We start from the raw sequence: 14,811 nt of genomic DNA, 5'->3' as shown, positions 1-14,811 counted from the left end.
GTGTTTCCAGTGGTCTTTTGATCATGATCGTGCTGTTTTTTTTAGCAAAAAAAGACCTTTGTCGTTTTCAAGAACATAGGTTCTGTAGAGCGGCTGGAGTTCATTAGAAGTTGTGGGGGAGACTTTTGGCACGGAGTAAGGCCGTCCCCTTCCCATCATCCCTTTGTTTACACTTTTTCCCACTAGCTTACAGCCCCTCACACCCCCAACCTAACATCAGTGGTGCAACAAAAATGGCTGCAATATCAGATCCATCCAGCCGTCCAGTTCTGATCCAGATTCCAGCTCAGACAAGGAAAACAAAGACGTCCATGGATCTGTTTGTCTGACAGTGGAGGCATCAGAATGGAGAGGAGCAGGAAGCTTGTAGCCCGCCGATTGTTGCTCCTACATTACAGCTACAAGCTTCTTCCAAACACATTTTTGCATCAGCAGAAATTTAACTTTGATGTTCTTCGTATATGTGCTCCATCAGGAGGAAACTGACACAAGATTAAAAACACCAAAAAAAAAAAACAGAAATCTGAGATTTCAGGTATTCCATACGGTTCAAAAATACAGCAAAGGTCATTGATGGGCTCTGATTTAATATTTGTCAGTTAGATTTGACTGTGGCTGCACCACAAACGGTAAATGTTTGTTTTTTTTGTTCAGTGCTAACATTACATTACCTGCTAATGCATTTTTTTGCATTCAGGTTGATGCTATGTGACACAGGGTGTCTTATTTTAAAAGGAAATCATGTGAACCTCTGTCAAACGTTATACCATGTTATATACATATTTTTAAAATAAGGCTAATTTTTCTTTTTGGTCATTCATATTTATCATAATAGTAATGATAGTAACGATAACAAATACAGACCACCGTCTAATTTTGCATGTAAGGCTGCATCCATAACGACGTGTATATCTGCATGCATGCATTCCTGCATGTATGTCTGCATGCCTGTAGGCACACATTCCACATTCTGCACACTCGCGAAAAGGGGTCACGTATGCAATAATGCATTCCTGCAGACATAAATGCTGCATGTATGTCTTCAAGTATGTTTGCATGCATCAATGCATCAAGGTTCAGAGCACTGTCTAGTGGGTCTAGAAGACCCAACTCCCAATGTTAAAGTGCCTAGGATAGCACAAGGGTTACATAGCCTGCCTTGAGTCTTGCTTCAAGTGGGAACCATCCACACATCTCAAAGCTTTGAAAAAGGCCAAAGGCCGTTTCTATCAGAGACACTGAGTTTGTAGAGTAGTTTGTTTGTTCCTCGTGTTATTATTTCTTTTGTGTTGCTCTTTAAGAAGTCTTTTTTTCTTCTTATTACTTGTCAATTCATCGTTTTTTTTTTTGCATCATGGTCCTTTATTTTACAATTACACTTTCACAAAACTACACTTGCCTCGTCTCACGACCTGCTGCTGTAAAGAGTGACTTTTATTTTCAGAGTCCCACTCCAAACTTTAAGGAAAAGTTGGCAGCCCCGCTTTGACATCCTGTAACTTCACGAATCGGCTGATTCGCAGAGAAAAGCGCCTTTGTGCTGACATTACTTAGAAAGTGTTGCAGATCACGTCAAGAGGTGAAAAATTACAGTAGTCAAAGGAATGTAAACACTTTTGATAATACCAATTTTGAAAGGAAATAAAACAATTACAGTTTTCTGCCCCATTCAAGCTTATCCTGCACACTAAAACTTTTATTTTGCACCACAGCATGAAAAGTTTAGTTAAAAACGTGGATTTTCCGCTTTCGGCTGATGATGTCCAGGTGCCATCTTGTCTGCACCCCTCTTTGGATGAGCATCAACAAAAATGTTTACGGGGCACAATTATTAGTGACGCACACGGGCGCTACACTAAGTTGTTATCTCAAATTATTGTCATTTTTCATGCAAATGTTCTTATTAATTTTCGCTCCTCTGTATTTTCACTTCTGAAAATCAACCTACTCTTTCTATTTCAAACTTTTTAAAGGGTCTCTTCATTTCTTGTTTGCAGGGGGAAGATAATTAGTGGCACTTCAGCCCACAGTTATGCTGTTAGTTGTTCATTGATTTTGTGCTGAAATAAGTTGGGTTATTTCACTAAAAATTATAACTTCAGGAAACTTCCTTTGGATATCAGGTGTGTCCCCCCCAGAAACATTTTTTATAGCTGCTCCTCCTAAGACTGCAGCGCCTCTTAAGGTTTTAAAGTTGTAAAGTCTTTAAGTTTGCAGTGTGACCATGTTGTGGGGTTGTCCTTGTGCTGCTGTGTTAATGCAGGGCAGCTGCGTTCCGTTTTCTATTTGTAGGACGTTGAGCTCTTTCGACCACCTTATATTTGGGACATGTTACAGTTTAACCCCTTGTGCTATCCTATGACCTCCCCCCCTTACTTTGACGTGTTCCCCCTACCATGACAAAGGTGGATAAAGGTGGAAAGATTTCATGTAATCCATGGACACCAGTGAAGATCACAAATCATTGAAGAAAAAAGGTTCAGAGGACTGTCTAGTGGGTCTACATGACCCAACTCCCAACGTTAAAGTGCCTAGGATAGCACAAGGGTTAACAAAATGTTATAGGTATACTACCCATTATTTACTAAAACGGCCTTTTTCCTATAGTGGGAAAATTGCCAACACAGTGGACCTACTGGTGCCCTCAGCCTGAGGGGGAGAAGCTAAGAGATCGACTTCTGATGGAGCCAGAAGACTTAAAAAAACAACTTTTGGTATGATCTGACACCTCATTCTGCTGGAAGAAATATTCTAAATACTGTACATCTACTGAAAATCTGAGAATTTCAGATCAATGACGTTTAAACTAAGTTATTGTTTGCACAAGAGTGCAGGATTTCATGCACAACCATACAAGCCACCTTTCACTGGCGTAATTATTTAATGGTTTTTTTCCAACTAACTGGCAAAGTTTTTTTTTTTTTTTTTGGTGAACTGTCTCATGATCTTATTATCGGCATTATTCTTTGTAATCTTTCTGATGTTCATTACAAAGACTTTCAGTTTATGTTCTAAAAACTCAGCAAACTCCTGTGAAAACTGTACTACAAACAGCCTGCACTGCGCCGTAGACCACAGTTATTTATTTGCCATTATGGCTTCCACTGACAACTAATATGTGAACCATTAAATAAGAGATTTTAGATCTTCTCAAGAGCTGTGACGTTTTGGGGCTTTTCTGGCAACAATGACACTCAACTCTTTCCACAGATTCTCTACAGGACTGAAACGTCTCTTATGTCACTCCTGTGTTGCCTAGGTGATGTGTTTGGTGTCGTTGTCCTGCTGGAAGATCCAGACGTGTTTCATTCTCTCACTGATGGAAGGAGGCTGTTGCCCCAAATCCCACCACACATGGCCCCATTCACCCTCTCTTGGATGTGCATCAGTGCACAGTCACCTTTGCTGGAACGCAGCCCGAAGCATGATGTTTCCACCCCCATGCTTCACAGTGGGTGTGGTGATCTGGGGATGGAACTCAGCGTTCTTCCTCCCTTCATAGACAGTGAGTGATGTTTATAATGGAGACATTTAATGGTAAGATGAAGCCCCATCAGGCATCCAGGCCTCTCAGCCAGGTGTGTTGGGAAATAGTTTGTCATTTAGTGCCCCCTGCTGGTCTATGAAAGTAAAAGCAACAAAGATATTGAAATAAAAGCAAAGCTTTGTTGCTTTATTTGGCCATGAAACCTCATTTATTCAATTGATTTCTTTAAAATGGCTTACAATATCAGATTGCATAATGTCTATTTTCATATCTCAGCCTTTACCTCAACATTTTGTTTCAGCACTGCAGAGTCCATCACTGCTAAGTGCTGAAGTGTGTTGCTTTCAAAGGCAAACGTAGACTTCTGGGCCACCGTACAGACGAGGACGCGACAGTTCTGAAAAGAAACTGTGGAGTAAATGCATTTATGTACAAAAACCATTAAATGTTAAAAGGCATTGAATAGATAAAACTTTATCTTAACAAAAGAGGGGAGGGTGTATCTTTAATTATTTCTGTAACTGCAACTGGAAAATATCCATTAACTTAAAGAAAATGTTATAATTTATAATCAAATTAGACAAGCAAAGAATTAAAAAATAGTTCTTAATAAAATACATACTATACATTTTTTGTTTCACTTGTAATTATTTTTTGGCACCCAAAAAAAAATATATTTTTATTTACATCCCCTGAGAACACATTTTTTTCCAGTTCCTATTCAGTCTATGATGGTCCCCCCCCCACACACACACAAACACACTACAAACCAAAATTATCAGAAGCAACAACAGTATTAATTTCCAAAAAATAAAGAACCACAGTGTGCAATAAACATAAAAAGAAAGTAGCAAAAGGGAAGTTTGATAGTAATAAAAAAAATCATTCTAAAAAACTTTAACAGATGATTTTCTTAGGAGAGGGGATTATTCACATTAACAAAACAGCACATTTTGTTCCAGTGTTACACGCCTTGGATGTACTAATCTTATTAATTTGTTCATAAAATTCAAACATCCCTATCATAAATCCAGTAAATAAGGGAATTATTTTTCTTACTCTGCACTTATGTCTGTTAAAAAGTTCCAAATAGTTTCTTCCAGCAGTCAAAACAAACATCATATCTACGCTCTGCTGTTTCAACCAATCAGATTAGCGCTGAGGTCTACGTCATCAACGTGCCCGCTGAGTACGTGCCTGGCTGCATGGCGCGTGCCTCCACAGCCGTGTTTGTGTTTTAAGCTGCTAACCGTGAGTTACTTTTCGTCTTTGGGGACTGTGGAGCGCGCGAGCGCGGGAAATCTGCGCAGCTGCGAAGTGAAAGTTACCCGTTAGCACCGAGCTAGCTTCCTTTAGCCCCGTGACGTCAGCTGACCCGAACGCACGGCTTAACGAGATCACTGCTTCAGCTCAGGCGCGGTGTCTGACTCGGCGCCTGTGGAAACACTCGGGGCGTCACAGAGGGCGGGAAGCCGCCGACCTTCCCCCGACAGCTGGGTGAGTGAAACCGATCCCGACCGGGGCTGACCCGGTCAGGATGGCTCTCCGCTCGATCCTTAACAGCATGTGCCTCGGGAACCGAGCCGCATGCTGTCGGTTCCCCCTGCACCCCCCGCACGCGCCCGTGCGCCGCGCCTCGTGCCAGCCCAGGTCCGGCTTTAAGCCCGAGAAGGTGGCGGTAGTGACCAAAACAACCCGGTTCGAGTTCGAGCTGCAGCGGTACCGATATGCGGGACTCGCCGAGGAGGACCTGAAGCAGTTGGTACTGTTTTGACCCCTGTGCGTGCTCGTGACCCGCGCGCGCACAGGTCAGACTGAACCCGGGTCCCCCTGTGTCCGCAGCTCGCCCTGAAGGGCTCCAGCTACAGCGGCCTGCTGGAGAGACACGACATCCACACCAGCAACGTGGAGCACGTCGTGAGGAGCCTGGAGTAAGAGCCGAACCGGAGCCGCCCGGTCGCTGCTCGGTCCAAACGCGTCTTTAAGCGGGTCGTTGTTGTCCTCCTGTGCAGGAGGGCGGGCATCGAGGTGCAGCTGGTGAAGAGGGGGGCCTACAACGAAGAGGTGGTCCGGTGGGCTGATGCCATCGTCTCTGCTGGAGGTGAGCGGACCGCTGGCGTCGAACCGGGTCACGATGCAGCTGCGTTTGTGGACCACATACGGGTCACACGTGAAGGAATCCACGGGTGGCAGTTTGAACGACCACGTTGAGTTGATTTGGACAAATAGAAGCGGTCAAATGTGAGTAGAAGAGGAAGTCTGAAGGAAACAGCTGACGGGATTTTCAAAATAAAAGGATGGACAGGCAGCAATTGAGAGGTCCATTCCAATGAAACCCTGTTTTCTGATGTTTTAACACGTTCTTGTGGCGTTTTCTGATGATGGGGGATATATGTAAAGAAAATTAAGATTAAAATAGCATTTCTGAGTATTTTTTTATTCAAATCGTTGTGAATCAGGAGCAGATGGAAAAAATACCATCCGAAAAAGATCGTACGAATGCGGACAGTTCTCCAAATTGACTCAAATCTTTGCTCGCCATCAGATCTTTGTTTTCATTCTAGACTTATTTTTCTATGAAGGTTTGAACTTTGTGTGAAAATGTTCATGTTGTTCTGAGGAAAGTGAATAAAGTGAGTGGCGAGGCTTCAAATCATCTGCAATCCCACTTCACAAATATCGTGGGGCATTTACGGAACGTAGTAAAGGTCAATGTTGTCGCCAACAGATGATTGGAGCGGGTCTGCCAGGACTTTTTATGCACTTTTTAAAAAAGCATCTGTTGCTAAATGTAGATTTATGATGATGACCAGGGGTTGGTGAGCTGTAGGTACCTGGTGACCAAACAGGAAGTTCCACAGACTGTTAGAATAAGAATAAAGAGAGTGCGGTTAAGTTGGGGCTAAGCTCTGTCCTGTTCTTTACCATGCAGCCCCCCTAGTGGCTCTTCTCTAAAGTTCTGTGCAGCCGGTCTCGTCTTCAGGGCTGGAATGTGAATCCACTCCTCTGTGTGTGCAGCCCTCCAAGCCTTTTTCTCTGGTTCAGTATCACACAGCTCTGGTCTGTATCGGCTCTCCGGATGTCACACACATGTGTGGAGACGGTCAAACAGAATCAGGACGTTTGCTTTTATTCACAAACCCGGGTAAACTCTGGTGTTCTGGACTCAGTCAGACTCTAAAGTTTGGAACGGTTTCAGAATCAGAATCATTCTTCAGATCTCAGTTTAGCTGCCAATGACTCTTCAACTCATTTTGAACTTTCACCGATAGTCTCAATCTTTCAAACGACATGAAAGAAACTTTGATTTCAAATTGATTCCATACGTTTTGTTTACTAAACATTTACTTGAAAATTTTATGTTTTGTTTTGTTTTTCTCATGTGATCTGAGATCCAAATCTTGTATTGTTTTGGTCGGGTTGACTGATGGGTTTTGGTTCTGTTCTCGGTCCCGGCTGTCCTCTTGTCTCCTCCTCAGGTTTCATCTGGGTTAGAATAGAATAGAATAGAATAGAACAGTCTTTAATAATCCCTAAGGAAATGTAAAAGTGGCCATCTGCTCACACTGGTAAAACACACACATTAAAAAACATAAAAATAGCAATAAATTAAAAAGATTAATAGATGAATAGATTTAAAAATCAGTGGGTAAAAAAATAAAATTACTTTTAAGATGCCCTGCCAGAGAGTTGTGTTGCCTGATGGCACGAGGAACAAACCATTTCTTCAGTCTATCTGTGGAGCAGCAGTCTGTTGCTGAATGTCCTCCTGCTGCTGGCGAAGGCCTCATGTAGGGGATGTGAGGGGTTCCTCATGATGGCCCTGACCCTGCTCAGAGTTTTCTGCTCTGCCACCTCCTCCACAACATCCGGCTTCAGTCCCACCACAGAGCTGGCCCTCTTGGTGTTCTTCTTGCTGGTATTGCACCAGCAGCACACAGCAGCATAGAGGAGAGCCCTCCCCACCACCGACTGGTAAAACGGGTGCAGCAGATGTTAAAGCCTCCGGAGAAAGTACAGCCTGGACTGGCTTTTCTTGCAAATAAAGATAAATGACTCCAAACTAAGCGCAGCTTGTTTTGTCAGGAGACGGGACGATGCTGCTGGTGGCCAGTAAAGTTTTGAGCAAGGACAAGCCGGTTGTTGGCGTGAACACGGACCCTGAGAGGTGAGCGGGACGCCTGCTGGAGTTATGAATGAGTGGCTGAAATGGGGAAAGTTGTTTGTGTGTAAACGCTGAGCAACGCCACGCCTGCATGCAGCCGTCTGACTCTGAACTCTTTCTTCTGTGCTGAAGGTCAGAAGGACACCTCTGCCTGCCCGTGCGCTACACCCGTGCCTTCCCCGAGGCGCTGGACAAACTGTGCCGTGGAGAGTTCAGGTGCGTGTCCGACTTCTGCTTCCGGAGGGAAAGCCTTCATCAGCTGTCAGTCAGGCTTCATTCAGAGCTTCTGAGTGGAGCTGTTCTGAAACGACGCATTAGATGAGCCGTACAGTGAGACATTAACTCTCATACGGTGTTTTCTGTCCGAGCATCCTTCCACGAAGCTTCAGCTCAGTCTGTGTGCGGCGTAAATCTGTGGAGCCACGTGGGGGGGGGGACCCTGTGCGGCACCTGAGGCTCAGCAGGATCTACTAAATCCAGTTACGTCCCGTGAAGAAGGTCTGCTTACGGCTGCAGACGTGTGCGTGTTTGTCGCTGATCCCCGCGCTCAGGCTGCTGTCCACAAACAGCTTACTGTCAGTGATTATTTAAGACGCGTTCAGGTTCATCTCGGTTTTTCCGCCTTCTCATCTGAACGTTGGTTCATATTTTGGTTTCCCTCCTGCTTGTACGATGTTGGGATAAAGTTCACTTGTTAGACTGAGGCTGTTCTTTGGTAAAGACTCGGTCCCACTGAACCCGTCTCTTAGTGGATCGGCTCCGTTTGACCTACTTTTCTGTCTCTCATTCCAGTTCTCATGTACAGTCAATAATTCAGATGGGAAAACTTCTGCCACCAACAGTGTAACTTGTACGAACTGTGAGTCCTTTTAATAAAAAATAAGTATTTCTACAGGCCGGTTTACCACAACACCAGAGTTTTGTGTCATAAATGTATTGCTCGTCACACATTCATCCATATAATTCTGGGTCACACTTCCAGGTCATGGATTATGGACGATCCATGGCGGAGCACGGCTTCCAGTTCTCACTGCTTTGAAACCGGACTCAAAAGTTGCATTTCAATTAGCTGCTTATCTGGACCGGCCTTGACTATTGACTGTATAGGAGAACTGGACTGTGTGACCGTTCCCCTCTCCCATTCTAACAGGAAGTACCCACTGGCTCCCTGAAATAAACCGCTGTTACTCAGTCATTCTATTGGTCAGAATAACCATTCTGGCTCTGATACTTAAAAAAAAAACCATGTTATTAATAATCCTCATTTTTATGTCATAATATTGTTTCTGTAGTGATAATTATTCCAGTTCTGAACTGACCAGTCAGATCCTTGAACAAAAGCAGGTGGTGCCTGGCGCCCACATCCAACGTTCTGAACGTTTGATTGACAGCTTCTCCCGAGCTCGCGTTCACGTGGTAGGGGGTGTGGACTTTGAACACGCTCACTCCTGAATGGTGAGAGTGGTTACCATGGAAACGTTGACTCAGACCGACTTGGACCAATCGCTGCTGAGTGACACCGTATTACAAACAAAATGAATTTTGCAACGGAATTGACTTCATTTGGTTGGAACAGGAATGATTACGCAATTTTCTACGGTGACATCACACTCAGTCCAGTTCTCTCATACAGTGATCATAAATGGATTGCTCGTCTTTCACTCTAAAATGGGAGGCTGTTGGACTCAACAACAACCTCTTTCTCGTGAAAAGGAGGTGGAGTCTGGACCATGAAAGCAGAGAGGCTCTGCCGCTGTGCAGCACCCTAAGTGGTGGAAACGCCCTTCAGCAAGTGCTAATTGAAATGCAGCTAAATTCTGTTCTAAACCCCCCCCCCCCATCCTATGGTCTGTCAGGTGGCTGTGGCGTCAGAGGATCCGTCTGCACCTGGAGGGCACGGGAATCAACCCCACCCCGGTGGACCTGCACGAGCAGCAGCTGAGCCTGGAGCAGCACAGCCAGGCTCACCGCTCCGACAGCCAACAGAGTACGAGTCCGCCGCCCGCCTGTCCCCCCCCCCCCTCAAGAGGACCAGGGTTCTCCCGTCTCACACTTGTGCGTCTTTCAGGGTCTGGAACGTTGCATCAGAGCGTCTCCACGCCGAGCCTGCTCCCCGTCAGAGGCCTCAACGAAATCTTCATCGGAGAATCTCTGTCATCCAGGTACTTCAGTGATCTGGAGCAAAGCTTCAGCTCCTCTTCCTCATCTAATATATCTGTAACCATCACTGACCCCCAGCCCCTCCACCTCCAGCATGCTCACCTGTCCAGAACTCATCAGGTGAACTCTCTGTCCACCACAGGTCAAAGTCTTTCAAACCCCACCTTAACCTCTTGCTCCATAGGGCTTCCTACTATGAGATCTCTGTGGAGGACGGCCCGTGGGAGAAGCAGAAGAGTTCGGGGCTCAGCATCTGCACTGGAACGGGGTCCAAAGCCTGGTAAGACCTTTTGTGGGGGTTTGGGGTGCAGCGGGTGGCTTTTAACCTCCTTGATCTACACTAACCGCTCAGCCTTTTACAATGAGGACTAATGCAGATTCGGAGCGTCCACACGGAAACCCAAACCCAGAACTTTCTCCAGACGTAGTGCTGGAAAACTCCTGAAATCTGGGCTTATTAAAGCAGACATAACACAGGAAAATGTTTTGGTTTGTGCAGCGTGACAACCTGAAATGACCATAATCCACGAGGAGCAACCAGATGTGGTGAGATCAGAAGAACCGGGCGGAGCTGAACAGTCTTCTCATCCAAAAGGACCCGGCTTTACTGGACTCTCCTGTTAAAGTCAATGATGGAAGATTCTAATGAAGTGAAACATTTGAACAGATAGAGTTAACAGTGTTTATACTGTAAAAACTGTGGAATTTTTTCCAATAATCTTTTCAATGGAATATTTTAAGACAAGTGAAATACTTCCTCCCCACCTTGGTGGGACACAGCCTGGGTATATAGATAGATGGATAGAAATACTTCCTAATGGAAGGATCTTCTGTATTGGCCGTCATGATATCCAAACAGCAGGTTAAGCTGTGCTTAGTGACGCCTCAGCAGGACCCAAACCAGCCTGACGGGGGCTGCTTTGAAACTTTAGGCGTTCGAGTCAGAAATTCTTCTCTACTTTCTGTCTGCAGGTCTTACAACATCAACAAGCTGGCAGAACAAGCCGTGGAAGAGGTTCTGAAGATTGGTGAGTTGATTAAGATTCTTCTGCCGCATGGTCAAAATCCAAACATATTCGCCCTCCTGCAGCATTTCTCTGCTTCTCATCCACCTGTTGACTCTCAGCGACAGGTGAGGCGGTTACATGGCCTGCCTGAGGCTCTGGCGCCACATGTGGCTCCTTCTGAATAAAAATGCTAACTGTTTCCATTAAAAATTGGTTGGTAGTTTTGGTTCGTTTGTTTTGGTAAATCAGGTCATGTACATAGATTTTGAACCTGTCAGATAGCTTGTTTTATACGATTAGAATGAGCTTAAAGCACATGTAGATCTACAGAGAACAGGTCTCTACACCAATGTTGTCATGTTTAGATTCTATAGTAAAAGGATGAAGCTGCATCAAAGTCACAATGATGGAAAAATGCCATGTTCTATTGGGCTTTCTTTCATTTTGATTTCAAATAAATCTGCCGCAGCAGGAGGACCTTCTTTGGAAAGCTGTCAAAGGTCAAAGAAGGGAAACTGGTTGTGTGTAGAGCATTAGAACACTTCTGCGCGTTTGTGTTCCCCTCAGGGAGGTCCCAGGCCGGAATGGACGTCCCCCTGAGCCGCGAGTTCATTGAGAAAGGTGAGTTCCAGGCCGCCGGCGTCTGCCTGCATCTCAGAAGCGTCTCTAACAGGCGTTTGGTGGTGTCCAGTCACGGACGAGTACAACCAGTCCCTGGTCTTCAGTCCGGACGACCGGCGCCTGCTCTTCAGCATCCGGGAGCCCATCGTCAACAGGGTTTTCTCCAGCGGCCGGCAGAGGGGCTTCGCCAGCAAGTCAGTGAGAGCCCGCTCCGTCTGGACCTGCAGAACAGGACCGGTTCTGACGGGGCTGTCTTTGTGTGCCACGGCAGGGTGTGTGTGCGCTCGCGGTGCTGGGACGCCTGCATGGTGGTGGACGGAGGGACGTCCTTCGAGTTCAACGACGGAGCCATCGCCACCATCAGCACCAGTGAGGAGGACCAGCTGAGGACGGTGGTTCTGGAGAACTGAGTCAGAGTCCGAGTCCCCCTTTCTGCGTCCATGAAGTTCAGGACTTCTCTAGTGAACAAGAATGTGTGAAAAAAAAGTTTTTGTTTTTTTCTGAATTTGCTTTTTATTTTTATTTAGTTGCATTTTTCTGGGTTTTAATAGAAAATGTGCGTCTTTGCCTTTGCGTGGTGAGCTTTAGCGCCAGAGTCCGGATTGTTTCTGATGATTGAGATCCTCGACACTGAAGTATTTATTGATGACTTTCTGCACTACATAAATCTCTGGAGCTCTGAATGTTGGTTCACGGCGGGTTTGGAGTCCTCGCCGCTGAGCTGAAGGTCTGAGGAGAAGCGGCGGCTGATGAGGCGGACGTTTCCTCCTCTCCCGTGATGAGCTCCCGCCTCTGGCCGTCCGTGTCTGAAGGACTGTTACTGGCTGCTTTTCCACTCCTGAGCGTGTTTGAGGTCAAACTGATGGACAGCAGGGGGATTTTTGGAACAGAACCTTTGTATTTTATAGCTGTTTGAATGAAGGCGAAGCTTCAGTATGAATTGTTTTTCTAAATCTCAGAAGCACCAACCAGCCGTGACGCTGGCAGCACAAATGTCTGACGTCTTGTTTCATGACCCGCGTTGGAGCTCGGAGGAGGAGTCTGTCGAGGCGCCGCCAAAGTCTGGAGATTAAACATATCAGCTGTCTGAGCTCTTCCTGCTTCTGCCTGTTTTCTTTACATAAGTGTGCATATCATCACAGTTTCAGACTGAACTTTGTTAGTTTTAAACCATTTCTGATGGAAAATGATTTTTCATTTACATTGTAAACATTTGCTTTAAGTCCAGAGTGGCATCAAAGCAAACATCAGGGACTTTCTGTCTTTGCTGAATTTATCTGAATTCAGATTTCACTTTCCAACTTCTGTCAAGCTGATCAATTATTGAACTTTCCCTCAATAAAAGAATAGTGTTTGCACAGAAATATTTACTCATTTTTAACCCCTGTGCTATCCTATGACCCCCCCCCACCCTTCCATTGACGTGTTCTCCCTACCATAACAAAGGTGGATAAAGGTGGAAAGATTTCATGTAATCCATGGACACCAGTGAAGATCACAAATCATTGAAGAAAAATGGTTCAGAGCACTGTCTAGTGGGTCTAGATGACCCAACGTTGAAGTGCCTAGGATAGCACAAGGGTTACTTCTGACAGTTGCATATAGGACCAGATATAAACATTGATGCATAAATAGGAGCTCTGGGGTTTACTAAAGTAAAAAAACAAAAACTTTGGCTTCCAGGGAAATAGATTAGTGTTCCTCACGGTGGTCCTCTCGACAAATCCCAGTCTGCCAGGTTGCTGACTTCCCAAACAGAAATTCAGTGAGCCAACCCAACAAGACGATGAAAAATCCCAAACTAACAGATTTGTGTCCATGATCTGCAATAACACGTCACTAAACAGAACCTCAGTGCAACACAGTTCAGGAACGTTTTATTTTTCTTTTAGAGTAACCCTTGTGCTATCCTAGGCACTTTAACATTGGGAGTGGGGTCATCTAGACCCACTAGACAGTGCTCTGAACCTTTTTTCTTCAATGATTTGTGATCTTCACTGGTGTCCATGGATTACATGAAATCTTTCCACCTTTATCCACCTTTGTCATGGTAGGGAGAACACGTCAATGGAAGGGTGGGGGGTCATCTAAGATAGCACAAGGGTTAAATATCTCAAAAGCAACAAGTCCAGAAATGTAGATTTATTTCTTTGTTCATTTATTTATGCTGCTCCCTTTAGGGGGCGCCAAATCTGAGTTCACATAACTCCATGGACTTCTTTCGTTGCTTTCCTCAACCCTTCCACGATTCCATGATTGGTCTCACTTGGGCAACCAGTCATAAAACTGACGAGCAATGTATTGTTTTTTTGTTTGTTTTTTAACCCCTGTGCTATCCTAGGCACAGTGGGTCTAGAAGACCCAACTCCCAGTGTAGATCCACGGCCAACTGTTGAATCGATTTCAAGTATTTACTTTTACATAAATTGGGGTTCCAGCTCATAAAACCCACACAAACAAGATTTCTGATAATGAGAGTAAGTTATGGAAATGAAAACACTTTTTCATTTTCTGCAAAGGGCGTGAACTTACCAGCTTTTGGTGGTACCATCATCTTTAGCACGCTGCTCAGTGAGTTGCTGCAGGCAGATGACCAATTCAAATGCTAAAGCTGTCCTCTCCTTTGTGTTCACGCAACTCCGGTAAAGACGGAGATTGGTTGAATTTCTTTTAAAGATCTTCCACATCCTGTGTGATCAGCTTTAGTGTGATATACTGTATGTGTCAGTGACCAAAAAAAAACCATGACGGCTGTGTGATCAGCCGTCTGTGACCAGCACGGTGACCACCAGGCTGTTGTGACCGCCATGGTTCTTCCACGCACTGCAGAGGCTAATGAATAATAATTAAAAAAAAGAAGAATCGTGTTCTGTTAACCTGCAATCATCCTGAGCGTTGAGCAGCAGAATAACCTTCTATGCAGATCTGGAACTGTCCATTCCTACAATTCACTCCTGAGACAACCCAGTTCTTGAGTTCTGGGTTACTTTTTGGAACAATACTATATATATTCATTTTTATCTCTTTTTATCCTTGGAGTTGGGTTGTTTTAATCGTTTGTAACGAATGTGAGTTTCTAATGAGTTTGATTTTGTGCTTTAGGCTTCATTACCTTTCCTTCAATCCTGGTTGAGTCACATTCAAAAGCTTTAAATAAAAAGAGTCCAAAAAACAAAAAAATGTTTACTATAAATAGAGAAGTTTAGGGAAAAAATAAACCCTTCTTTAAGTCGACTATCGCTGTAATTTTTAATCAAATTACTTACAAGCCTTCTATGAATCATCAATCCATGCACATAGAACTGGATCAGGATCATTTAGCGGTCAGATTACAGCTTTCTTTCCTCCACAGAGGAGAAGAGACTTTTTAT

The 14,811-nt window shown here is 44.7% G+C and overlaps 1 protein-coding gene and 1 long non-coding RNA gene across 4 annotated transcripts; both read left to right on the top strand.

Annotated features, from left to right (window-relative positions):
• The first annotated feature begins 1,451 nt into the window (after window positions 1-1,451).
• Window positions 1,452-3,397, top strand: LOC144996262 (uncharacterized). Its single transcript, XR_013659264.1, has 3 exons — window positions 1,452-1,579; window positions 2,608-2,714; window positions 3,260-3,397. It is a non-coding gene; the product is annotated as an uncharacterized LOC144996262 (long non-coding RNA).
• A 1,134-nt stretch (window positions 3,398-4,531) lies between these two features.
• nadk2 (NAD kinase 2, mitochondrial) lies at window positions 4,532-12,530 on the top strand. Of its 3 annotated transcripts, none has more exons than XM_023960748.2 (13): window positions 4,532-4,738; window positions 5,330-5,418; window positions 5,500-5,588; window positions 7,574-7,655; window positions 7,785-7,868; window positions 9,509-9,639; window positions 9,721-9,814; window positions 9,891-9,932; window positions 9,997-10,092; window positions 10,785-10,840; window positions 11,387-11,440; window positions 11,511-11,634; window positions 11,712-12,530. In XM_023960748.2, the coding sequence occupies exons 1-13, from the start codon at window positions 4,556-4,558 to the stop codon at window positions 11,848-11,850; spliced, it is 1,263 nt and encodes a 420-aa protein (XP_023816516.2). In that variant the 5' UTR covers window positions 4,532-4,555; the 3' UTR covers window positions 11,851-12,530. The 3 variants fall into 3 exon arrangements, with proteins under 3 accessions (XP_023816516.2, XP_023816514.1, XP_023816515.1); XM_023960746.2 differs by having other exon boundaries at window positions 4,637-5,249; XM_023960747.2 differs by lacking the exon at window positions 9,891-9,932 and having other exon boundaries at window positions 4,637-5,249.
• The last annotated feature ends 2,281 nt before the right edge of the window (window positions 12,531-14,811 follow it).

This window comes from Oryzias latipes, chromosome 12 (assembly GCF_053564925.1).
Source record: "Oryzias latipes strain Hd-rR chromosome 12, Olatipes_Hd-rR_3.1".
NCBI classification, from domain to species: domain Eukaryota; kingdom Metazoa; phylum Chordata; class Actinopteri; order Beloniformes; family Adrianichthyidae; genus Oryzias; species Oryzias latipes.
This window is presented reverse-complemented; position numbering and strand designations above follow the sequence as displayed.

Coding starts and splice junctions, on each gene's coding strand:
- nadk2 (XM_023960746.2), top strand. CDS start 5,025: ATGGCTCTCCGCTCGATCCTTAACAGCATGTGCCTCGGGAACCGAGCC. Junction 7,656..7,784: donor GTGAACACGGACCCTGAGAG/GTGAGCGGGACG, acceptor TCTGTGCTGAAG/GTCAGAAGGACACCTCTGCC. Junction 11,441..11,510: donor CCGCGAGTTCATTGAGAAAG/GTGAGTTCCAGG, acceptor GGTGGTGTCCAG/TCACGGACGAGTACAACCAG.